The sequence below is a fragment of the Molossus molossus genome, unplaced genomic scaffold (genome assembly GCF_014108415.1).
Source record: "Molossus molossus isolate mMolMol1 unplaced genomic scaffold, mMolMol1.p scaffold_m16_p_6, whole genome shotgun sequence".
Lineage (NCBI taxonomy): Eukaryota > Metazoa > Chordata > Mammalia > Chiroptera > Molossidae > Molossus > Molossus molossus.
This window is the reverse complement of record NW_023425399.1, coordinates 31,210,075-31,237,437: the sequence shown is the minus strand read 5'-3', so window position 1 is coordinate 31,237,437 and position 27,363 is coordinate 31,210,075. Positions and strand designations below refer to the sequence as shown.

General features: G+C 39.8%; 1 protein-coding gene across 1 annotated transcript in view; it reads right to left on the bottom strand.

Annotated features, from left to right (window-relative positions):
- PLCB1 (phospholipase C beta 1) overlaps positions 1–27,363 on the bottom strand; it is a 699,430-nt gene that overhangs the window by 656,390 nt on the left and 15,677 nt on the right. Inside the window, exon 4 of the mRNA XM_036244472.1 lies at positions 22,268–22,345. Within this exon, the coding sequence (XP_036100365.1) occupies positions 22,268–22,345 (78 nt within the window). The remainder of the gene's footprint in view (positions 1–22,267; positions 22,346–27,363) is intronic.

The window sequence follows — 27,363 nt, the reverse complement described above, 5'->3', positions numbered from 1 at the left end:
ACGCAAAAGTTATACTTACACTCAATTAAATACATGTAATTAAATGGGGGAACCTGTACAGATTCTTGAAATCTGTACATATTCTCTCATGTTATTTATGAAGTGTTATACCAAATACTAATGTGTTAGAATAAAATCATATCCATTGACAACAGAAAGTTAACTCATGTTTGCCACACGCATGTCGGGTTCTACACTGTCATCATTAGAAGGCCAATTTAGTAAAAGTAACATTTGCTGTTTCTAAATGATTATATTGTTGAATTTTGTGAAAGTGCCTATGTATTTGACCATTTTGAACTCCAGTTTCAAATGGCTTCACCTAATAGCTTCAAGGCTCAATATTTTTTTATTCTTCTTAAAATCAGTCTTTTCTATTCATGCTTTTAATGTTTTCTGAAGTCAGAGATTAAAGGTTACCTTGATTCCATGCATGAAAGCATACCCTTTTAATATATTATGCTTCTTCCAGGTCAGAAAGCAGAAACCATGCTAATGCCCACAGCATAGCCTATTGCCTACTGATGTATTGATTTGTTTGCCTAAGAAGTTCTAAGCGATTACACTCTCTTTCCACCCAGACCTTGCAAGACAAAAAATTTTAATGATTTAAAATAAATCTGCAAATGGCATTATTTCTATTTCAATTTCTCCACTTACATTTGAATAGAACTGTGATTTACTCCAAAGTTATAATTTCACATGCTTCCCCTTTGTTACCTCCATTTGTAAACAGAGTTTATTACATGTGTTCTGTGTAGCTACTTTAGACTTTGAGATTCTCTTTAAAAATGTATATACATGAGTGTATATATATATCCTAGAGTCAGTAGAGTTCCTATTTGTCCTTAAGGCAGATAATTTATTAATCAGAGCAGGCTTCCCTAGCTCGGGTCCTCAGATACAACTGGGAAGAGCATTTCATGGCACAGAAAAGGGGCGGATGGGAACAGACAGAGTCCAGGGAACCTGGGCGGGACACACCTGACAATGACCAGTAGAGGAACGAAATCAATGTCCCTTTAACTGACAGTCTCAGATAATCTTGACTGAGACTTTACTGTCATTTTTTAAATATAGGAAGCCTCTGTGAAAGCTGCCAGACACAGAGAAACCACACATGGCTCCAGCTTTCAAAAAGGTAGAAAGAGTAGTCTCGTTTTGCAGCGCCAACTCCGCAAGCAGGCCCATCAGGCTTGTCCAGGACTTTGGTCTGGGTGGCAAACTGTCTCATCCCACTCAGCCTTCCATTCCCGGGGTCCACTGACATGGGTCACAGGCCCCAAGTTCTCTTTGAGTTCAGGTTCTATGTGGATCAGCACTCCAGAGCTCTGATATCTACCAACGGATGTGCTCATTTCGATAGCTACCACTCTACACACACCTGGAAGTACATCTTCGACTTGAGACATTGGCATTCCTTGGGGACCCCAACTTTTCGAGTAAATTGGGTGCAAAAAGATTTAAAATATGAACCAGAAGTACCTGAATACCTGTCATAGTTCAAATTCACACCCCATACATACTCACACTGTGTGAGAGTGTGTGTGTGTGTATTCAAATTTACTAAAATTTCTACTAAAAGTAGCTAGCAGGAGTGGAGCATTTATTCTGTGTGCTGTGCCAAGTGCTTCAGATGTGTTATCTCATTTAATCCTCACAAGATTCCTATAAAGTAGGTATATTACTCATTTTGCAGAAGAGGACACTGAGGCTCAGATGGTGAAATGCCTTCTCCAGAGACATCCACAGTATCTGGACCACATTTTGAATCCAGGGAGTTGGGTATTTTTTTTTATACTCACCCGAGGACATTTTGGACATTTTTCCATTTTTTGTTATGATAGAGTGGGAGGGAGAGAGAGAGGGAGGGGAGGTGGGAGAGAGAGAGAGAGAAACATCGATGTGACAGGGACACATCGAGTGGATGCCACCCGCATCACCCAACCAGGACCAGGGACAAACTGAGGTATGTGCCTTTAGCGGGAACCAAACCTGGGTCTCTCTCTCTCTCTCTCTGGACGTGGGCCAACACTCTAACCACTGAGCCAAACCAGGGAGTTGGATTTTAGAGTTCCGGATCTTACACCCGGTGTCTTACAAAAGAACAATTATGAAGGTCGCAATCTAATTCTATAAAGCACAAATAAAGAGATGGCAATAAACTGAATGTCTTAACCTCAGAGGCTCCCCATCCAATATACATTCACCAGATAACGACCTTCCTTCCCGCTCACGGCATGCTCTGTTGCCTCGGTCAGATACAAATACGCTGACGCGGGCATCTTCCCACAGCACACTCAGCTTAAAAACACATGAGCTCAGAGCAAGGACTGATCTGCTCCCACGCCTCATTGACAATACCTATTGCACTCTCCCTCAGTCAAATGCGTGTGTTTCTCAGCCCAGAAAAATGCATGTTGTGGCCCAGGCTAAGAGAAAAGATCGGGAATAATTTCCACTTCTCTACTTTGGAAAGTTCCCCATGATCGTTTTCCAACAGTGAAGAATTCTGAGGTTTAATTTCCACTTTCCCAGTGTTCTTACAGATCTGGAATTATTTCCATGTTCCCAGCACAAGAGTTATTTTTCTTTTTAAAGAAAAAAGGCTATATCTGGTACAGAAAAATCACTTCAAAGTCATTTAGAAGAGAAAAAATAGCACAAGAAAGTGAGAGATTGATAACAGCAAACACGTAGCCTTGAAGATGAACTGAGATCCTTCTCTTGGTGCAGTTGCCCCCGCCCAGCCACATTCTTGACAGCACTCTGGTTTTAAAGGCTGCTCCTGGCCGGGTAGCTCAGTTGGTTAGAGCGTCATCCTGATAGGCCATGATTGCGGGTTCTATATCTGGACAGAGCACATACAAGAATCTGCCGTGGCCGGTTTGGCTCAGCAGTTAGAGCGTTGGCCTGCAGTCCAGAGAGACCCCAGTTTGGTTCCCTCTAGGGGCATGTACCTCGGTTGCAGTTTGTCCCCGGCCCTGGTTGGGTTGTGCGGGTGGCCGCCACTCAATGTATCCCTTTCACATCGATGTTTCTCTCTCTCTCTCTCTCTCTCTCTCTCTCCCTCCCACTCTATCTGAACAAAAAAAAATGGAAAAAATGTCCTTGGTTGAGGATAAAAAAAAGAATCTGCCAATGAATGTATAAATAAATGGAACAACAGATAACGTTTCTCTCTCTCTACACACACACAAATCCTTTCTTCTCTCTCTCTCTCTCTAAATTCAATAAAACATATTGTAAAAATATTGAAATAAAAAAAAAGAGTTGTTTCAAGGAAGGTGCTACCTGAATGCATCCTGGGCTGGACTGTGACTACTTCCCCAGCAGCTCACAGAGATCTTGTCCTCTTCGACCATCAACCAAGGTCTCCAAAATCTAGGGTACAGAGAGAAACCACTACCTCACAGCAGCACAAGGGCCATAATGTGGGTGTTTGAAATATCACAATTGCCTGACTAGGGTATTTAGCATTGCCTCACTGTTCCAGGAAGGTGAGGAAACCTCTGGTCCGTTCTGCCCCATTGAGACACTTCAGTGTTACAGAGACAATCTTCTACAATTTGAGGAAACAATTCCTTTTCAGTATTTGATTGCTGTATCAGCCACAAATCCTCCTCTAAGGGTATCATGCCTCTTTGCAATGTGACTTTGCAGACCTTGCTATCAGAGTGTGCATCCGTTTCCCCACTCTATGAATGATTTTATTAGGCACAGTAAATGTGGCAAAAGTGCCAACATGGCAATTTTAATTCTAGGGACTTGAAACATCCATCTTCTCCCAGAACGCTGTCAATCCACCCCAAGAACAAGCCAGACCAGGCTGGTGGAAGATAAGGGACCCTATGGGCCACATCAAAGTTAGCTCAGCCATCCCATTGGAGCTGCAGCCTCAGACATAAGAAGCCAGCCCTGATCAGCAGAGCCCCACATCCATCCCACAACTAACTGCACATGCTGGAGGAACCCAGCTGAACCAGAAAAATGACCCACCTGAGCCCACACCAGACTGTCAACCCATACAGGAGTGGTCTAAATACATGGTTGTTGTTTGAAGGCACTATGTTTTGGGGTGGTTTGTAACCCAGTACAAGCTGATTAATATATTTATTCTATAAATAACTATTCCAGATAATTAAGGTGAAAATAATGAAGGGAAAATCCCTTTCAACAAACCACTTAAAATGTAATAAAGGATGATCAAACATCACTTGTTCTCTTGTAAAGTAAATTTGTTTATGATATGCTTAACTATACCACTATAGAACAATACAACCTGTATGAAATCACTAGTGTTAATATTTTCACCTTTTTTTGAAATGTCAATGTGATGCCCTGGAAGGAATGTTGGTTTGTAATGAACAGATGAGGCTTTTAACTCGGGCTCTTTCACCAGCTGGCATTGCAGTTGTGGCAGATTCCATTCCCTCAAGTCTGAGAGAGAACAATGAAGGAACTGAATGTGATAGCCTTTAAGGTTTGATCCAAATCTAAAATAAAGAATTTTTAGGTCATTTTTGTCTGAACCATTTAGCATTGTTTACCACTATATTTCTACAGTGGAATTAAAAACACTGCATTTATCCCTCCAACTAAGAGTCAGTATCTTCAATGTGCCAAGTTCTGTCCCAAGTCCTAGGGGTGCAGCGGTGAGGAAGGCAGACATGCCCTCGGGGTGTGCTAAAGTTTTCTTCCTAGCGTAGGAGAGCCAGCTGGGTCTTCTTCCCAGATCTGTGTTCTGTGACAATGCGTTGGTGACTTGAAATCAGACACGGTGGAAATACTTACACCATGGAAATCAGCAAATGCTACAAATCGCTTTTCCCTCCAGGAGAGCCAGTTGTTAAACATTTACTGGGACAACATGGCACTCCTCTCATGGAGTCAACATTCTAATAGGGGATCTTGACATTACATAACTATGTACCAAATGTTTGATTCCAACTGTGAGACGGGTAGCGGAGCAGGGAAGTGGGCCATGTACAGGGACACCACACTTATTCCAAAGAGAGAGGAAGTCCCGTGAAGACTTCGAGCAGAAAAGAACGTGCTATGCCTGAGCATGGAAGAAGACTAATGTGGTTGGAGCACAAAAAGCAAGGGGCCAAGAGCCTGAAGGGAAAATACAAAAGGAGGTGTGAACAAAGACATCCAGAGCTCAGACTGTGCGACTCCGTGACGGGCAGCAGGACCAAGTCTGAGGTGAAGGAGGAAGAGGATGATGCCAATCTTACAAATGTTAGGCTGCAGGCAGCTCGGGGACACTGGAGAGTAATGTAAAACTGGAAGCCACTGTGTCCAAAGGGTACATGAAGCTGTAAGTGAAGATGAGATTCCAGTGAGTGGAGAGAGCCTGCAACCTAGGGTCAAAAAGGTCAACTGAGTGGGTGAAAGGGAAAAGTAGCAGAGCAAGGGAGTCAAGAAAATTAAATGTTTCAAGGAAAATGAGGCAAAGAAGCACAAAGAGAGCTGAAAATGGCCAGTGTTTTAAATATGAAGGTCAATGGTGGCTTTAGAAAGAATAGTTTGGAGCAGAGATGAGTACAGAATTCTGGTTGATGTTGATTGAGGAGTTGGTAAAAGGTGTGAATGGAGCAGAGAGTATAGGCAAGTGTTTAAAGATATTCGCTATAAATAAAAAAGAGAAAGAGCCCTGGTCGGTTTGGCTCAGGAGTTAGAGCATTGGCCTGAGAGCCAAAGAGTTGTGGGTTCAATTCTGGTCCAGGGCACATACCTCGGTTGTAGTTTGGTCCCTGGCCCTGGCTGGGTCGTGCAGGAGGCAACTGGTTGATGTGTCTCTCTCACATTGATATTTCTCTCTCTTTCCCTCCCATTCTATCCGAAGATAAATAAAAAAACATCCTTAGCCCTGGCTGGTTTGGCTCAGCAGTTGGAGCGTCGGCCTGCGGTACAGAGAGACCCGGGTTCAGTTCCCGCTAAGGGCACGTACCTCGGTTGCAGTTTGTCCCCGGCCCTGGTTGGTTGTGCGGGTGGCAGCCCCTCGATGCGTCCCTTCACATCGATGTTTTTCTCTCTCTATCTTCCTCTCTCTCCCTCCCGCTCTATCTGAACAAAGAATGGAAAAATGTCCTCGGGTGAGGATTAAAAAAAAAAACAAAACAAAAACAAACAAACACATCCTTAGGTAAAGATTAAAAAATAAATAAATAAAAAGGAGAAAGAAAAGAAAGCAGCCAGTTTGGGTCTAGAACGTGTATAAGGTTTTCTTTTAGGAAGGAAGAGGCTTGCCCAGCTGGGTGGCTCAGTGATTGAGCATTGACCCATGCACCAAAAGGTCCCTGGTTCGATTCCTGGTCAGGGCACATGCCCAGGTTGTGGGCCAATCCCCAGTGGGGGGCATGCAGGAGGTGGCCAATCGATGTTCTCTTTCATCGATCTTTCTATCTCCCTCTCTCTCTCCCTTAAAATCAATAAAGAAAAAAATTAAAAAAGAAGAGAGAGGCTTGTCATGTTTAATATTATTGTATAAATGTTGTTAAAGGGGAAATACTGATAACGCAAAAAATAGATGAGATAAATTTCAGTGTAAAAGCATTGAAATCAGGGTCCAGGACCAAAGAGGTAGGGATGGTCTGGGAAAGGAGGAGGAGAGAGAGCATCTCAAGACAATGTGCGCTTCTGGGGATGGTGGCAGAACGTAGGTGGGGATGTCTGCTCTCCAGTGCCTTCTCTTTCCTCTAGAAACAGGAGGTCACATTAACTGCTAAGAGTGAAGCAACTGGAGATTTACAGGAGAAGATGTTAATGAACGAGTGATAGTAGGAGAAGTCAATGAATCTGTATCCCGACAGACCTGGCTTTCCACCACTTAGTAGCCTGTAATCTTAACAAGTGACACAGCTTTGCTAAGTCCTGTTCATTTCACCAGCACTAATTGGGCAATTGCTGTATACTAGCAGAGTACTAGATATGCCAGACATTGGATAAAGTTCTTGAATTCAAAGACTTCATCATCTATTGGGCAGTATGAAGAGTCACACAAAATTAACACAGGATTAAAAGTGCTAAGGTGAAAGAAACCATAAGGTATTCTAGACTGGCCAAATTAGAGGCAGCCTTCCAGGAAAATAAGTGTGGCTATAGCTTCAGTTTCCCAATGGGAAATGGAGGAAATCAACAAATTCATTAATTAATAAGATAGTCTACATAAGGAACCCTGGCATCATGTCTACAAAACAAAAGTTTATCAATATGTTCAACTTTCTTTCCCTAGAAATCTTCCTGATACAACTGAGACTATTAGGCTACTATGTCAAGTTGCCATAAATTTCCATTTTCTGCTAAAATTTTCACTTTTCCCCATGTTTCTCAAGACAGTCTTCCCCAACAATGGCTAGTAGTCATTAAAACTATCCCTGATAGCTAAAGTCCAACTTAGAAAAATATATAAAACAAGGAAGAAGAATGTCTTGTATAGGGAATTATAGCCACTGCATATATAAAGATTGCACAAATTCTATCCCTTCTTTTATTTCTTTTCCACGTGTGTGGGCCAGAGGCAGCAGGATCCTAGACATCTGAGCCCTGTCTATCTTTCAATGTATAAATAAATGTTCAATGTATCAGTTAGCAATCTTGATCACAAAGGGAAAACACCCCACCTTAAATCAGCTTAGAAAATGATACAAATTGATTAGCTCATGTAACTGAAGTGGTCAGATCTGGCATCTCAAATGAGGTTACCCAGGCCTTGCTTTGCACTGGTTTGTCTTCTGCAGGGTTAACTCAATCGTTAGGCTCCTAAAGTGGTATCTGAACTATTCCAACATTTTCATTCATGGGAAAGAAATTAATTCAGGTCCATATAACAACCTTGCAACTCATGATCTTCTCCCATAAGTTTAAGAAAACTTTCCCTCACCTTGCATTGGCTCTGAATAGACCATTGCTGATCCAATCTTTAGGCAATGACATCGAATCAAACTTGCTGCAGTGATAGAAATGTCCTTTAACTGTACCTGTCCACAGGTGGCTACTGAGCACATGGAATGTGGCTGGCGTGGTTGAGGAAATGATTTTATGCTTTTATTTGAATTAAATTTTAAATGTAAAAAGCAACCTGTGTCTGTTGGGACAGTGTGGCTCTATAGTGAGGGAAGGGTGGTTTTCACGGGTTGACTCAACTAGTCAGTGTCCACCTCCTTGGTCTGGGGATGAAGTTAGTCCCATTCATTCTGCAAAGGAAGTCATTCTGCCTGGTGTCTCGGAGCCCGCCATTTTTATCTCCCTTAAATTAATAGCCCAATTTAACATGAAATCTTTTGCCAAGAGCTCATATTTATAAATCTCACACAGCACAATACCACATGAAAGTCACTTCAGAATAATAGCCATTTGAAGCTGAGAGCGACCTCAGGGCTTGCGCTCTTCAGATGCATATTTCACAGAGACAAAACGGGCCTGGAGCATCAATTGCTTTGCGTATGGCTTTTATGACCAGGGCCTGGATATGCTGACCTTCAGCCACTTTTCCACTGTAAAATTCAGTCTTTATGCCACAGCATTCAATAAGCTCAGTGTGACTGAATTAATTTCATTCCACATGAAGCTTCCAGTAGAGATCCGATATTTTACACTCAAAGTCTAAATATGAGCTAGAGAAGTAATATAAATGAGGCAGGCTGGCCTGGTGGGGACTGCAGCCAACTGGATGCCACATGCCCTGTCTAAAGCAAGCAGCCAAATGTGACCAAAAGGGTATGTCCTCCAGGGTTGTGGTGCCTTCTGATTTTCTGAGAAATCCACATTTGTATATGAATTTCCAGATTTTTAAATGCTGGTTACTCATGCTTACATTTTTAATATGTTATGCAGACTAAACAAGATCTGCCTGTGAAAGTGTTTAGCCTCTAGTTTGCACCCTGTGGTACAGAGTTATAAAGTCTGACCCGAAAATGAAGGCTCATAGTCACTGGAGCTGATGCCCATGGGTCCCCATGCATGGCAACTGACAGCTTCCCATTGCAACTCTGTCTGAGGGCTTTCTCATGCCACTAGTGGAGCCCCCTCGACTATTTGAGGGGCTGGCAGAAGTGCTGAGGACATTACAGCCCTGGGGAGAGCTGGTGGGTAAATGCTACAGTGCTCTAGCCCTTAATCGGGACAATTCTGAGCTGTGTTCCACACTGGTCTCCCACAGCTCCTTGCAGGATGGAGTGTCAGCTGCCCAGAGCGTAAACCATTCAATGATGCACACTTCACTGGCTGCCTTCCCTTGCCTGTCTTGCTTCGCCACTACCCTGGCCAAGCTTCTGGGAGTCACCTTCCAAATAAACTACTTGAGTGTGAATCCTTGTCTTTGGGTCAGCTGCTGGAAGAACTCACCCTACAAACCTGAAACTGCTTTAGCATTTTGTCTGTTTCGTTTGAAAGTGTTTCCCTCCAGTAATGAAATATGTCAGAGCTAAACTACATTTAAAAAAATATATATTTCACATGATCTAAAGTCCCATCTACTCTGGTGTCCTGCTATCTCAGTATTCACAATATCATGCTGAGACTGCTGCCCTCTCGCATAATGAATGAAGCCACACTATAGAAACAAATGTTCATCTAAAAATAGAATCCATTATGATACCAGCACAACAGTTAATTTCTTAGCATAGCAACTAGTTCTGCCCCATAAAACTTTCACTGAGGCATTCACTTTAAACAGGTGCACCACTCACCACGCGGCGTGACAATTTCCGGACCGCGGAGCCCGAGTGGGGAGATTGCACAATGCCGAGAGCAATCCCTTGCCAAAGCACTCTCCTCACAGTCCACGTTCCCTGCAGAAGACAGAACTGAAAACCAAAAATTCTAATGGGAGGAACATGAATGTTGCTTTTCTCTGATGTATGGTGCAGAGGTGATTATAACAAGCTTCTTGTCACACCTGTATAGGATCTGGCTCTCTCTGGTTTCCCTGTGGGTTTACTTATCAAGAAAGGAAGGAGTCCTACAAATTAATAAGAAATGACATGATGTTGTAATTTAACAAGGTGATATCTGCTTTTGCATCCACAGTACAAATTTAAGATAGAAAATGAAATAAGTATTGAAAACCATTTTTACATTTACTTATTCAGCAGCGCAACTCATTTATTAGATGAGGGATTCAAACAGCAGCTTCGTCTAATAGAGGGTCTAGAAAAACATAGACACAAAGGTTCGTAAACAGGGCTTGAAAGCTGAGGACATGTTCAGTAAGGAAAGAACAAATAGCTAATACCCAGAACATTCAGGGAACAGAAAAGTAAATGCATTTTCATCAACTGAATTTAACCAAAATATCTGTTTTGATTCAATCTTAGATATTAAGAATCTTCCTTTAAAAAAAATGCTAGCAATTTCCTGCCCTCCTAAGTCCAGCATAAGGAATATTATTCATCAAAGCCAAATAATTCACAATCTTGCCGGGCCCCTGGGTGCTCAAGCTGAGTATTACTCCTGATAGAAATGAGGACACAAACAAGAAAGGCAGAGTGAGCACATCCTCCCAGGAAGTTTACTGAATTAATCTGTGATGTCAGCTTGCTTTCTATTAGTGTTCACCTTGGCTGTACATTGGAATCAAAGGAGAGAAGCTTTTTAAAAAAAAAAAAAAAAAAAAAAGCCCAAGGTCCTGACCACACCACAGAGCAATGAAACCAGACTCTCCAGGGGCAGGGCCCAGGCTTCGGTGCTCCAGGTGATTTCAATGTGCAGCCCACACTGAGAGTCACTTCATACCGGTTACCTCTTCCTGACAATGTCTACTGAGGTTTCTTTTCAGACAACTCTAAGGGAAAACATCTCACAGAGAAACATAACTTTACACATAAACAGGTTCTTTAAAAAGCAAGAAGTTAAGAACCAGGACACACAGCCAGACTGCCTGGACTCTACTCCTGCTCCTGATATTAACCAACTGGATGACCAAGGTTCATCCCTTAACCTCTGTGTGCATGTCAATGTACTCACCTGTAAATGGGGACAATAAGCCTGTCCTCACAGGCTTATGGAAATGATGAAGCGAGCGAGTGAGTGAGTGAATGGGTGAGTGAGATAGAACAGTGTCTGACATGCAGAAAACACCATATGTGTGTGTGCTTGTATTGGTGATGATGATAACAATGATAATAAAAACAACAATGTAAAGGTATGTGTAAACTGAATTAGAGCATGTTCAAAGTTTGTCTTGCCCTTTTACATTTAAACAAAATAATGATAAAAAATAAAAAATGGAATGTTTATTTTTTATTTCAGCTATGTGTATTGTGAATAATGCTAATGACTCAACTGTCCAATTTTTTGCTTATAAAAGCTTTTCTGTGTTTTTTGTTTTTAAATATTTTTATTTTTCAAGTACAGTTGACATATTTTATTAGTTTCAAGTGTACAATCCAGTGATTAGACATTTCTATGTGATCACCTTGATAAATGTACTACCCATCTGACACCACACGCAGTTCTTACAGTAATGCTGACTACATTCCCTATGCTGTACTTTACATCCTTGTGACTGTTTTTAGAACTAGCAGTTTACACTAACTCAAAAAGAGGAAAAAAGAGGCTTGTCTTGCTGATTAAATATACAAAGAGCTTGACAAGGACCCCATTAGTAGGGTCAAACACTCTTGGATTGGCAAGAAAAAGAACTAGGGAAAAACCAAAAATGCTCACTCTATCTAGATCTGAAATTCAAACAAAGGAGCATGGCATTATGTCAATACCAAATATCTGGGAATTCTATTCAAAACAAAGCAAATGGGTTTTCCATATAACAGGAAATCAAATTATGAACAATATACAAAATTTATTTCCTGCACTCATTCCTCCAATCCGTGTCTCAAGCTAATTTTGGTATCTAAAGGTACAAATGTCCCATTGTAATAGCTTCATGGCATAGAAAGCTGTTAATGTAATTTCTCTCATAAGACTGGAAACAGTTAAATATAAGCAACTCAAAAAACGGAGGCATAATTTTGTCATTAGATTATACAGGGGTGGGAAAAAGTAGGTTTACACTTGTTCCTGTGGAAAAAGACATGCTTTATCTCTGTGTTTCATGTACTCCCAACTGTAAACCTACTTTTGCCTACCCCGTAAGAGGAGCAATCTATTCTGAATTACAACCAAGGTATTACACATTTCTCAGCTCTGCTTACAATGTATTCAAATGAGCACTGCTGTTGATCTTCACAGGATGACATGCTGTGAGGATGAAAATACATTTCAAAAGGTTATACTTTGATTCAAACCAACCTCCAAGAAGAACCTGTGTAAGATTTCTTTTTTGTTTTGTTTTTTTGTTAATCCTCACTGGGGGATATATTTCCATTAATTTTTAGACAGAGTGGGAGGAAGGGAGGGAGGGAGGGAGAGAGACAAACGTTGATGTGAGAGAGACACGTCAATTGGTTGCCACCCACACGACCCCCGACCAGCTGCTGGGAATCTACCTGAAATATTTCATTTTAACAACATTCCTCGTAATGTTGCATCTGCATAGCCTAAGCAACCATAAAACCTGGTGTTCCTGCACGAGTTGGAGTTTTGAGGCAAACACTTCGGGGCTTATGTCAGTGAAATGAAGGTGGGGCTAAGAGTAAATGGAGCTCCATCTGGAAGTGAACTTGATGAGGAGAGATTTGTTCCTCAGCAATGTGACAGACTACTGACTATCTAAATTGCAGCACAACACACTATAAACTTAATCTCTAAGGATTGGTACCTGTGAAGGAGGAGGAGCTGCCTGATGCCAGTATAGCTGTGATAATCCTCAAGTGATTATCTTAGGGAAAAAGACACAGACAGCCATGGTGGGGTGCAATTCTCCTTGTGAATAATGTCATTTTCTCCTCTCCAAGACCTTCAAATCATCTAACAGCTTATTCCATAAGATTTTTCAAATTCCCAAGAGACCAAAAAACTTTCACCTACAATGGAGTATTTAATAGTTATCCTAAGAAGAAAAGTCTTCTAAACAATAAATCCCTTCTTTTGCCTTCCATGACACTGTTCCCAAAACATTATGAAAAACATAAACATCATATTTGCCCAAACAGAACTAAGCTTCAGTGCTTTAGATCAAAAGACCACAGCACAGGCTAAACAGAAAGCAAGTCACTATTATCTTAAGAAGAAAAATAATATATGTAAACAGATGGTCAGTTGGTTTTCAAAACAGAACATTTGCAGTCTCTAACAATTAGCTAGGGACTAATTGTTTAGTCAGAGACTAATTGTTTATTATATACTAATAATAAAAGCCTCCACAATGGACCTTGAGGGCATTATGTTAAGTGGAATAAGCCAGACAGAGGGGGAAAATCTACTTCTAGAAACAGAGAGCAGAAAAGTGGTTGCCAGAAACGGGGGGGGGTGGGCGGGGGTTGGGGGGGTGGCAGAGTTGGGGGTTGGTAAAAAGGTACAAACTTTTAGTTATAAGATGAATAAGGCCTGAGAATCTAGTATATATCATGGTGTCTATAATTGATAACACAGTATTATATAATCGAACTTTGCTAAGAAAGTAGAACTTAAATGTTCTCAGACAAAAATAATAAATATGTGAGGTGATGGATGTGTTCACTAGCCCGGGGGAATCCTTTCGCAATGTATATCAAATCATCACATTGTACACTTTAAATATCTTACGGTTTTATTTGCCAATGACACCTCAATAAAAAAAAAATTTGAAAAATTATTAATTTTTTTAAAGCCACCACAAAAAACTGAGAGTTTGCAAACTGCCAGGCATCATGCTGGGCACTTCGGGTATCACGTTGAGCAACCACTCTAAGGAGTAAATCCACATCTTACAGATGAAACCACAGCTCAGACTGTTGAAAGACTCTCCAGAGATGACTCATTTACTATAAGGTAGAGCAGAACTCCAGCCACATCTGATTTCAAATCTGGTTTTCTCAACCACCTTCCTGCCTCCCTAATGAGGAGTCTTAAGAAAACTGCCCTGACTTAACACTCAGTGCCCACCGAATCGGTCCCAGCGCCTCTTACTAAGGAGTCTTTCTAATACCCTCAATTAGGGGGCATCTATATTCAGGTGTCAAACATTAAGTACCTATATTAAGCAATTCCTAGATATGGGTGCCAGTAAAACTGGTTTATTTTAAAGGTGGTTCCAGGATACATCAGGAGTAGGGAATCAGGACAGGAAGGGAGGGAAACCCATAAAGGGTGTGTTTTCAAGGCAGTTACCACTGTGTATAAATGGGCTTAATCTCACTAGAAAGAGCTGGGAAAATACATAAACCATGTACCTTTGAATTTTCCCACCCAAGAGGTGAGGGAGCTGTGGTATTTACCCATCAAACTCCTTGGGTAGGTTGGATGCTGATTTCCAGGAACTTCCCAGGTGCAGTGTGGGTGGCAAAATGAGCTCTAGTGGCCAAAAAAAGCAAAGGAATGAATGCTGGCTACTAGGTTCCAACCTACAGCCTCTGGAGTACTAAGGACATCAGTATGGATTGCATGCTGTATCCGCTCTAGTTATTAATGTCTTCAAAAATTCAGGGAGGGAAAAGGAAAAGACTTAGGCCATAGGTACTACTGGTTAGTTGGCAATGACTGATTTATGTTCCAAGCCAAGCCACCATCCCAGTCCTACAAAAGCACTCCTCACATGCATTTGCTTTTTTCAGAGGTAATTTCAATTATAGGCTTAGGGAGAAGCTACCAAATAAAAATGAACAGAGTTCCCCTTCTTAATTTATAACCCTATCCTTGTACTCAATTGGCTGCTCAGTGCCCTGACCCATTCACCACACACAACAAAGTCAATATTGGTATTTCTGGGATATATTCAAGAAGAGTTGTCCAAAAGGGGAAGCACCGTTGCAAAACAATGATTATTAATGAAATGGGTGGTGCCAGGTGGTTCTTCATGGAAACCTGACTCATTTTTTAACAGGATATTCCTAAATTTTCTTGTGGAAGTTTATAATGCATCATTCAAAATATTATTGAACTCTAGGCTCTTATGCTGAAGTATGTCACTATGGCTTATGTAAATATTTAATTTTTAAACTTTGTTTATGAACTCTATAAAAAAAAAATAGACAGTTACCATAAGAGAAGGCAGTCTATAGTTGCTATTAATAAAAACTTAATCTCACTGTGAACAAGGATCCCAAATGGTGTCTCATGTAGACTCACAGGCCAGAGCAAGATGGTAAATGGAGCAGATGGCAGAGCCCGTCATACCTCTCCTCAGTTCCCAGAAGTGACTAAATATGCAAGCATAAATTTAGGTCTACAATCTATAATCATAGGTAAACAGAAAGGGTTGCCCTTGTTGAATCAAAAAGTATAAAAGGCAGAAGATGAATGGCAGGAACATGGAGTAGGAAATGACATTAATGCTCAAAGGCATCTATGGGCCATCAAACCAGGGGTGCAGGTGTCAGCATTAGGAGCCAAATGGGGGCAGAACTGAGGTCAACCTGCCATCTCAGCTCCTACTTTCCATCCCCTCCACATCCTGAGCTAGAAGAAAGCCACAAGAGAGGGTGCTATCATAGCTGGATCTAACCAGAGAGAAGGAAGCCACCAACACCCAGGGCTATCCATTGAAAGAAATCAAATTTACAGCCTCACCTCACACCAGTCCTCAAAACATATTATGTGAGTGTCACAGTCTGAATGTTTTCACCCCATTCCCCATTCATATGCTGCAAACCTACTGCCTAAGGATGGTATTAGGGGTGGGGCCTTTGGGAGGTGAGTTGGTCCTGAGGGGAGAGTCCTCACCAATGGAATCAGTGCCTTTATAAAAGAGCCTCCTGAGAGAGTCTCGGTCCCTTCCACCATGTGAGGATGCAATGAGAGGTCTGCAGCCCAGAAGAGGGCCCTTCCTGGGTCCTGCTGGTGCCCTGATCTTGGACTTCCATCTCCAGAACTGTGAGAAATAAATATCTGTTGTTTATAAGCGACCCAGTCTGTGGTGTTTTGTTATAGTAGCCCAAATGGGCTTAGTTAATTATACATAGATTAAAAACCTGAAGTAACAATAATGATGGCAATGGGGACGATGTATAACAAAGGCCTAAATAAAGCAAAAAGGAAAAAGGTTGAAATGTGTATATATCAAAGTTGAAAATGTCAAGTCATCTTTCATCACGTCTAAGTTAAAAGTTAAGAAATTCAAAGACAAGCCACAGACAGGAAGAAAGTATTTGCAACATTTATAACAGCTAAGGGAATAAAATCGAGAATACACAGAGAACTCTCAATAGAAGGCAATGGATATAATGGGTAATTCATGGAAGAGAAAATAGAAATGGTTCATAAATGTACAAAAATAGACACAGCTTACTGGGAAAGCAGGCAATAGTAAATTAAAACAGGTTACAACGGTTGTGGCAGATAGGCAAAATTAAAATGTTTCTTTTTTTTTTGGCTTTTTAATTTTTTTTTTTTTTGTTACAGATGTTTCTCCTTTTTTTACCCCATTGAAACATCACCCCCACCCCATCCCCGGTTTTGTTGTCCATGTCCATTGGTTATGCGTACACGCATATAAGTTCTGTGGTTTATCTCTTCCCTCCACCCAGCACCCCCTCCTCTGAGGGTTGTCAGTCTGTACCCTACTTCCATGTCTCTGGGTCTACCCTATTCCTCACACTGTTATGTTCATTATATTCCAAAAATAAGTTAGATCATGTAGTATTTGTCTGTTTCTGCTTGGCTTGTTTCGCTTAGAATAATACTTTCCAGGTCCCTCCATGTCATCTCAAAGGATAAGAGATCTTTCTTTCTTACAGCTGCACAGTACTCCATTGTGTATATGTACCACTGCTTTTTTATCCATTCGTCTACTGATGGACACTTGGGCTGTTTCCAGATCTTAGCTATTGTAAATAGAGCTGCTACGAACATGGGGGTACATATATTCTTTCTGATTGGTGTTTCAGGCTTCTTAGGGTATATTCCTAGAAGTGGGATCGCTGAGTCAAATGGCAATTCAATTTTTAATTTTTTGAGATAACATCATAGTGTTTTCCATAGTGGCTGCACCAGTCTGCATTCCCACCAGCAGTGTACTAGAGTCCCCTTTTCTCCACACCCTCGCCAACACTTATTTGATGATTTGTTGATGGCAGCCATTCTGACAGGTGTGAGGTAATACCTCATTGTTGTTTTAATTTGCACCTCTCTGATGATTAGTGATGTTGAGCATTTCTTCATATGTCTCTTAGACATTTGTATGTCCTGTTTGGAGAGGTGTCAATTCAGCTCCTCTGCCCATTTTTTAATTGGGTTGTCTTTCTTTTGTTGAGTTGTATGAGTACTCTATATATTTTGGAAATTAATCCCTTATCTGATGTATCATTGGCAATGATGCCCTCCCATACAGTGGGTTGCGTTCATGGATTGGAAGAATTAACATCATTACAATGTCCATATTACCCAAAGTAATCTATAGATTCAATGCAATCCCCATCAAAATACCAAAGACATATTTCACAGAACTAGAACAAATACTTCAAAAGTTCATGTGGAACCAAAAAAGACCTCGAATAGCCACAGCAATCTTGAAAAAGGACAAAGTAGGTGGGATCACAATACCAGATATCAGGTTATACTACAAAACTATTGTAATCAAAACAGCCTGGTACTGGCATAAGAACAGGTACATAGACCAGTGGAACAGAACAGAGAACCCAGAAATGGACCCAAGACATTATGCTCAATTAATATTTGACAAAGGAGGCAAGAGCATACACTGGAGTAAAGATAGCCTTTTTAATAAATGGTGTTGGGAAAATTGGACAGCTACATGCAAAAAAATGAAACTAGACCATCAACTTACACCATACACAAGAATAAACTCAAAATGGATAAAAGACTTAAATGTGACCCGTGAATCCATAAAAATTCTAGAAGAAAATGTAGGCAACAAAATTTCGGACATCATACACAGCAGAATTTTCACTGATACATCACCTAAGGCAACAGAAACAAAGGAGAAAATGAACACATGGGACTACATCAAACTCAAAAGCTTCTGCACAGTAAAATGTTTCTTAATAGCATTGCTGGGGCTTAGGGAAATAGTTCCTCTCACACAGGACTGGCAGGATTATAAAGTGACACAACTAGTGAATACAATTTAGAATATGTATAGCCTCCAATCAGCAGCTGTACTTCTGAGAATTTACAATATACCCCAGGGAAACCCAGGCCCATATACCCAGAGAGGGGTACACAAGGCTGGATATTCTTATAGGATCGTTATCTCTAACCCAAAATTAAACATAAACATCAACAGTCATTCAATGAGAAAGGTTTGTGTTACATAAATTTGGTAATCTATTCCATGGGATATGACAGGGCAATTTAAAAGAATGGTGTAAATATGCATGGAATTACATGAATAATTCTCTAAGACATCTACCTGTAAAGTAAATAGCGAGTTTGTGGAATGATAAAAATAATATGATGTTATTTAGGATACAAGTGGATATAAGCAAATCAAAATGAAGTATTTCCATAGTTTATACATGTACAGTTTCATTTAACAGCCACCTATAAAGATACCAGGAAGCTGGTACCAGTGTTGACTCTGGAGAGAGGACTAGGTTTGGGGTCAATGGGGGAGAGGGGTGAACAACATTTATACTGCTGTACTCTCTTACACAAAGAACATGTTTGGATATTATCTGCAAAATTGAAAATAAATAAAATAAATAAATAACAAAAAAAAGAGAGAAAGTAGTTGTAGTCCTTCATATAAAATGTGTAATTTTTCCTATTTCTTTTTAATTTCATTATGTGTTCTGCCCCCTCCCCCAACTCCTGTTTTAGGGATACAAGAAAGAGTTTACTGAACTGTATTGAACTTCCTGAGTCTGAACTAGTAGTGACTAGTTTTATTTTTACACAGACCTTGGCACAGAAGCAGGGCATCGAGTTGCAAGGCTTAAAGGTCTACTTTGTTTCATTTCACATTCTAGCAGGAGACGTTGTTATTAGCTCTTTAATATTGACCCCTTTTTTCTTCCTTAGCTTTTCTTCCAAAATTGTGATGCAGATTCTTCTTGTAGCTCCCATGGTTTGGATGGCTAATCCTTCCTGGGTTGGATTCTGGTCCCAATATGGCAAAGCTTCCAAGAAAAGGCACAGCCTAATGTGGGCAGCCTCTTACGTCCTCAGGCTATGCGGGAGCGCCTTCTCCCCATGGTTACAGATAAACTGATCCTCTTCCCATCACACACACCGACACAAGAAAAAAACACCAGGCTTAAAATAGTCATATTCAGAAACTTGCTTTTGCTAATTTAGTAAGATTGCTAAATCAATAAGATTTGTAGAGCCAACAATAAAGAGGAAAGAAGAATGAAAATAAGAGCACAGAGGGTACAAAGTATAAACAAGTATCCTGTAAAATGATCTGCACACGTATCTGCTTCTACCGATCCCAAACATGCTCTCAATGTTTCATCAAAGCTACTTAAAATCACCTGCTAGCTCTAGTTTTTAATTCCTAAATCTATCATCCGAGCTGCCTGTCTTCTTTGCCAACTATCATTTCTATGGTGACCAACCAAAGGAGAGGTTAAGAAAGAAGCGTGTCATTGTCTGAGGGGGAAATCAGTGGCTTGGAATGGATGGTTCTGGGCCACGATGTAATGCGGCCAGGACAGGAGAGAGGACATGGGTAAGATATTGTGTAAAATGTTAGGCTTTTCCTCTAGTGCTATACAAAGAAAGTTCTTGTAACAATATTCCTTACCAAGAGCTTCTTAAAGCCACTCAGCTCGCCTCCAAGCAGAGCGGGCATCTGGTGTAGACTAATCAAAGCGGTTCAGTACAGACTTGCTTGGTGGACAAAGAACCGTGCTGGGAAGGAGCCGGAGGGGAGAAGAGAGGCGTCTTACACTAAGTACCAGAGCTAGCTTCCAGAACAGTAGAGAACACGGTGTGTAAAAGCAGGGGATAAACTTAAGAGTACCCTATTTTTTTCTCCGACATATCATCTCTATAATGCACGTGATAGCTTCACATCACTGAGAGTAACTGGCAGCAAAGAAGATTTTAAGGAAGTGGGCCTCTGTATAACATCATGATCACACCATTCGGCTAGTACCTTCAAGCAATCTGATGCAAAAACATGGACTGAGCCTGGCTTAGTCGTCATCTGCGTGGTCATTTCTTCCTTCCAGCTACGTCCACCCTCACACACCACTCTGAGGAGTCCAACTCCTCGGCATGGACGTCTCCTATTCCTCTGGTTCAGCACTGGGGGTAAAGTTAGAAGAAAACAACAACCTGGGAAGCAGGGAAAGTGTAATTTTTTTTTCTTAAATCCCCTCATCTTTTGGTTACTGATATATGATCACCGACTACAAAAATAAACCTCCAATCTCTACTATCTGACTGAAGGATGACTTTGGTATTTGAAAAGCAAAAAATAAAAATTTACTGTCTGCTGGCTAGAACTATAAGATGACTATCCATAAAAAGAAAAGTAATAAAGAGATCAAAGAAATTGCTACCTCGTGATTTGTTTTAATTGGTCATAAACAGCATTACAACCAAGAAAAAATGGTTAGTTTGAAAAACAGAAAGAAATTTCCCTACCTATGAAAATAAGAATGAGTCCAAATACTGGGTTCTCAGAACAATAGAGGCATCACAGAGACTTCTGCCCTCAAACCTTCCTTTTCTTAAGCAAAGAAACGTTTATGATTGGCCTTAGAGGGGAGCTTAGAGAGTTGCCATGAATTATTTAAAAATTCCAAATACCTTCTGTTGCTTTTATAGAAGCTTGATTTACCAGTTGAAAAATCAAACTGACAGTTTAGCCTCTCGTACAAATACCCAAACTTTTAAAACGCTCTAGGCATTATAAATATATCTTCAACAGTTCTAAAAATAGCCTTTAGGAGGGGGGAAAGAAAACCTCTTTCAAGCCATTGTTTTACACATAACAGCAGGAAACCAAACAGCATGTCAAAGCCAAAGTGATTAACACACCCAGTAATAAACATGAACATTAAATATGAAATCTTACTCAAATACATTTTGACATTAGATTGGGGTCTATGGTTTAGTCCCCCCCAACACCTATGGCCAGAGATAATTCTGTGGCCACAGAGGACTCCCTGGAGCCCACACTCAGAAGAAAACTTCGGGGCCACCAGGCTAAAATCTGCCTTTGATGATGTGTAAAAAGGTCCATTCAGGACTGGCCCTAGGGACCAGATAGACTTTTCAGCACACAAAGAGTTTTGCCCAGACTCAACCCTGACCCCATACATGCCATTGCACGGGGCCAGTCTATACCACTCTCACAGGTGAAATCCAGATTGCTCAGAAAGCAGAAGGCGAGACTGACAAACTCTAGTAACTCTGGGTATAGGGACCTAATGTGGGGATGTGAAAAGGCTAATAGCACTTCACAATTTGGTGCCAGAAATGTTATTGGGTTCGATGTGTATTTAGCACTCTTGATAAAGCCTATCCCATCTCCAAATACCAGAATTTACAGGGCCAAAGTATTTTGTGTTCTGTGGCTTCATGGGTTCAAGTACAGAACTGTAGTATTGTCTCTTGAAATAATAACCACTTTCTATGAATATTCTGGTCTAACTGCTCATTAAACTCCAAATAAATCTTACGATCTCCAGACACTGCACTTTTTAATAATTCAATATGAAATCATCCCAATTGGTTTCATAATAAATGAGATCCTAAATGTATGACATGGTGAACAGAAAGCTAATGTGGGAAGAAATTCCTGAAAAATTGGAGGTGTAGGCTAACGGAATCTGATTCTTGATCTTCTAGTGAGAACAAATGATCGAGGCCCCGTTCACACAGAGGCTAGGAAAACCCTTAATAAGCAGCAAAGGGAAGAGGGAAGAGAAAGAAAAAGCCCAAATTATAGACATTAAAATCAAAAGTGTTTCCTCATCATTTTTCTTCATTCTTTATGAATAGAGTTGGAGGAGTTACTTAAGTCAGTAAGACTGGCTAATTTTCTTCTACAACATAGGCAACTCACATTCGCATGTTCTTCTCCGAAAAAATGCCAATTGTTCTAGGATTTAGCCCATGCAATATTTCAGACTAGAGTCCTTGGAAAATCCTAAGATATTTTGATATTAGATATACCTTTTTAAGTAGAATCTTAAAATAAGTTCTAAAGGGTCATCCAAGAAATAGATATACACATATAAATAAAAGACATACCTTGCAAATCAGCAACCAACTGGATAATGTAAGAAAGACAAATATCACTCCTTACCTTGTTTTGATCTGTCCAGTAAAAGAAAAATCCCTGAGGATCGGACCTCAAAATAATTGGAGTGACGATAGTGGAGTCCTAGAAATGTAAGAAAAAAACCTGCATATCAATACATATCTCTGTAGAAAGTCCTACCCAGGAGTTACTTAACAAGTAATAATTATTAAATGTTTCTTTAGCATCATCAATTATTAATAAAAATTTCAAAATATTAGACATGCCATCTTTAATGTCATAGGATTATAAATTACATAATTGAGGTAGTTTAGTAATCTTCAGAATATTTGGACATCTCTTGTAAAGGAAAAGTCCAGTAATGTATATATTTATTAAGACAAGATTTTTTAAAGGCATGTTTTCTATTAAAATTTACATTTAGTTTTCCAAGTAATTTTAACACTAAATATCATTATATATTTTATATGAATAAAATTAATTAAAATCAATGCTTGAAATAATATTTTAAATTACATTTGCTCTATAAAACTATTTTTAATAGTGCTGAAGAGAGTAAACATAGCATTTGGGCATTGCTGTTTCCAAGATAAGAGTAAATAAGGTCATCTCCTACATATTCAGAAGGGTATACACAACACTGTTATAATTTTAAATTTTACATGATTAAATAAAACATCATAGACCATTTAAAGCATGCATATTATAAAGCAAAAACTGCATGTTCTGTAATTATAATATTAAACATTTCTAAAATCTGTGTTCTTTCCTTTTGGCAATTTTCAGAAAGGCATACCATCTGCACAAGAAAACACATGTCATGGGATATGGATTTTCATACTGAAATACTTAGGCCTTTGCAGGAACTGCTTTTTTTTTTTAAAGAGACATAAATTACCAACATATTTCAAATGTTTCATGCACATTATAACTATGCTATCTCATATCTTTTGTCTGATCAAAAAGACTTGTAATGAAAATTAGAACATGCAGAGATAATGTGGGAATTTGGGATTCTTTTCCTGGTGGATAAAGCACATCGATGGTTTTAGTCTACTCTACACGGTAAATTTTATTGCAAGAGCCAGGTTACAGAGGCTGTCCTCTCGGTTCAGGTTTCTGCCTGTCCTCTCTTGGTGCCTCATGCTACACAACCACAACTGGAGAGAGAGAGAGAGGAGAGAGAGAGAGAGAGAGAATATGAATAATTATTATTATCTACCTCAGAAGGTTTTTGTGAGAATTAAATACGATGATTTGGATAAAGCACCTAGACCAATATTTGGCACATAAAAATGTGTATTATTATTATTATAGTGAATTATGTTTCAAAACTGACTTACTAAAAATTAAATGAAAGTTTACCATGGCATTCCTTTTTTACTGTGGCAAACATCTGTAACATAAAATTTACCATTTGTAAATGTCAAGTTTAGTAGCATTAACTGCATTCATTTACCATCCAACTCACAAAATGTTCATTTCCCAAACTGAAACTCCATACTCCTTAAATACTAACTCCCCACTCCCTCCTCCCCCAGCTCCTTGCAGTCGCGATTCTACTTTCCAGCTCTATGAATACGACTCCTTTTTGTACCTCAAAGAAGTAGAACCATACAATATTTGACCTTTTGAGTCTGGCTGATTTCACTTAGCAGAATGTGTTCAAGGTCATCCATGTTGTGGCCTGTGTCCGAATTTCCTTCCCTTTTAAGGGTGAATAATATTCTACGGCGTGCATGTAGCACATTTTGTTTACCCATTCATTCATCAGTGGACATTTTTGTTTCCACCTCTGGGCTATCGCAAATAATGCTGCTATGAACACAATTCCACAAATATCAGTTTGTGTCCCTGCTCCAACTGCTTTCAGTATATACCCAGAGTCGAATAGCTGGATCATATGATAGTTCTAGATTTATTTTTTTAACGAAAATGCCGTTTTGTTTTATCCTGATACTCTTAAGACTCACTCTTAATGTGCAGTTTGAAATGCGTCTTTTATAAGGACTGTGTTGTTGCACGGAACTCCATCTGGGATTTTTTAAATTTCAAAATTACTTTTAAATATCCAAAAAGACATCTGGAAACAAATTCGATATTATAATGAAAGAATCATTTTTATACTATTTTAAGCTTTTCCTCTGAGAGTACACCCTCAGAGTTCTGAGCAATATTTCCAATAAATCATAGCAATATTTTTACTTCTGTTTCATCACCTCCGCTTCTAGACTTGGGCAAAATGTGAGTTCCCCACGGGCCGCACACAGCAGGCGCTCCCACTTCCAGGGGATTCTGGGGTTAACCTGTGGCTGTGACTATTCTCAGGTCAGTTCCTTTTCCTATTAGAGTGTCTGACAAGATTCTCATCGAAATCTTGGTGACAAGTCACTGCAGGGATCCCAGACAATCAAATATCTAAGTTTAGAAGAGTAAAACTGCTCAAAATGTATGTTTTGGAACAACGTCGGCTGCCTCATTGTTGCAGATCCTGCTATTTCCAGGTTATTCCTTCTCCTCCTAAAATTAAAGCTCCTTTGTGCAATATTTTCTTGACCCCACTCTTCCGGCCACAGTTCCTCTGCTAAATGATCATTTATCTCAGCTCCCTGCCTGCTTCCTCCATAATCACCTCTAACATTCCAAGATCAGCTGGAATTTGGCATTCTTACCATGCAAGGCCAGATTTGACCCAGAAATACACGAATATCCATTTTCAATTCCACCTGCTTGTTTCCCACCTCCCACACAGCTGCAAGTTTCTATATTTCCCCCACACCAAAGTAGCCACTGAACACGGATCTCAAGTATCCTTAATTGTCGCATGTGCTCTAGTTTGAAGTTTGAAATACATGGTCACCCTTTATTTCCAAGGCAACCGCAGATAGCTTATGACGCTTTCAGCATTTTACTGCAGAAAAATGGAGACGCCTTTCAGATGGTCTCTTTTTGATTTTTTCTCCCTCCAGAAATACCTATGAGACGTGTATGCCATAACATGATGATTTTCAAACTTTTGAACACATCAGATTTTACCAGGAAAGCTTCTTAGAACACAGATTGCTGGGCCCTTTCCCCAGAGATTCTCATTGAACAGTTCTGGGAAGGATCCTGAGAATCTGCATTTTGAAGAAGCTCTCAGTGATGCTACTGCTACTGCTGGTCCAGGAACCACACTTTTGAGACCCAGGCCGATAGTGGGTGAGGCTTTGGATCAGAAATACAGTGAGGTGAGGGCCTGTGGAACATCAGAGAACTTAAAATGCGAGCAAACCATGTCTTGCAAATACATTGCGTCTAATGAAGAAGGCAACTTTCATTTGCTAATTTAAAGCTATAAGCCATTTTTTTCCCAATAAACATCCACTTTGAGAAAGAGAACACTAATATATATACCTGTTCAAGTTAGTAATAGTGGGTGATGTACACTAAATCTCCATTTACTCCTCTTTATGTGATAGAAACCACTTTACTCTCAACCCTATCTCATCAATACTGAAGACTAATATAATGATATGAAAGGTTTTGCAATTTGCTGTTTTGCAACTTATATAAATGCCCAAAAGTTCTTTAGGCCAAAGAAAAGGGACTGTCAAGAAGCAAAGTAAGGGACCTCCACAAAACCTCAACATCCAAAGGAAGGAGAAACATTTCAGCCAAAGAAAGTCATTGGAATCAACATTAACATCACAAAGTCCTATAACTATTATGATGGTTTTTTCATCAATGTGCTCTTATGAATTACTCATATATCATAACGTAATGTTATATGGTAATTGTATCTAAAAAAAGATGAAACATAAAAATAAATAAAATCACTTTAAAACAGAAAAAACAAATATATATATCCTAAAGAAACTAGGAGGAAATGACAAAGGCACTAGGGTCCAAACTCTCTTCCCAGAGTGTTCTTTAAGAAAATCCCTAACACTATAATAATGGACACATATTGAATATATTTTCTGAGCCAATCACTGCAATATACACTTTTAATGGGTTTTCTCCTTGATTACTTATAATAATTTAAGATGCAAACACTGTTATTATTCCCATTTTACAGATAAATAGACTAAGGCTTAGGTTAAATAACCTGCTCAAGGAAATACATCTAAACTAGTAAGAAAAGCACTGGAAATTAAACCTGCAAGTATATGCTCTATGCCAGTGCTGCTCAACTTTTTATTACTGCCCTTCTAAAGAGCCTTTTTAAACACTGATTTTCATAATCATCCTCCGTGAAATTTCAACATCACAGATCTTCTACATATCCATGTATATTCGGTATGTATATCTGTGCTTTACACAAAATGAAAGGCAAGAGTAAGAAGGATTTTTATTCCTCAAGAACCCGTTTCCATTTCTTTGGAGATGGTCTGGCCCCATCTGAGAAGGCGTACTCGGAATCTGTGCTGACCCGTATGGCTCCCTAAGCTCAGGGGGCTCCGAACACTTCAAACATGGCTAGTTCAATGGAGATGTGCTGTAAGATTTCAAAGACTAAGAATGAAAACAGGCATATAAAATAGTTCATTGATCATTTCTGATATTGATTTTGACATCAACATATTGGAGTAAATAAACTATACTGTTAAAAATCAGTTCCGCCTGTTTCTTTTTACCTGTTTCAATGTGGCTACTAGAAAAATTTAAATTTCCTGCGTGGCTCACATTATATTTTTTATTAGGTAGTGCAGCTCTACACCTTTTTATAGGGAAATAGGTTTCTCATTAATGGGGGCATCTTTTTTCACAAAGCAAACTTGGTCAGATAACTTGTTAGAAAGTTTGCGGGATTTCCATATACACAGCTACAATCTTGTTTTAAAATCTAAGCAGTGCAGAATAATCTAGTTGCCTCTCTAAGTGCCAATTTTCAAATACCGGAATAGAGCCATCATGCTGTAGCCCCCGAGGACAGGTAACCAGGCTGAGGTACTCCTCTTTGGGCTGAATTGTGCCCCACCCTCAAATTCATATATTGAAGTCCTAACCCCAGTACCTCAAAATGTGACCATATTTGGAGACAGTCTTTAGAGAGGTGATTAAGTTAAATGGAAGTCAAAAGGGTGGACCCTAATCCAATATGACTGGTGCCCTTATAAAAAGTGCAAATTTGGACACAGACATACAGAGGGAAGACG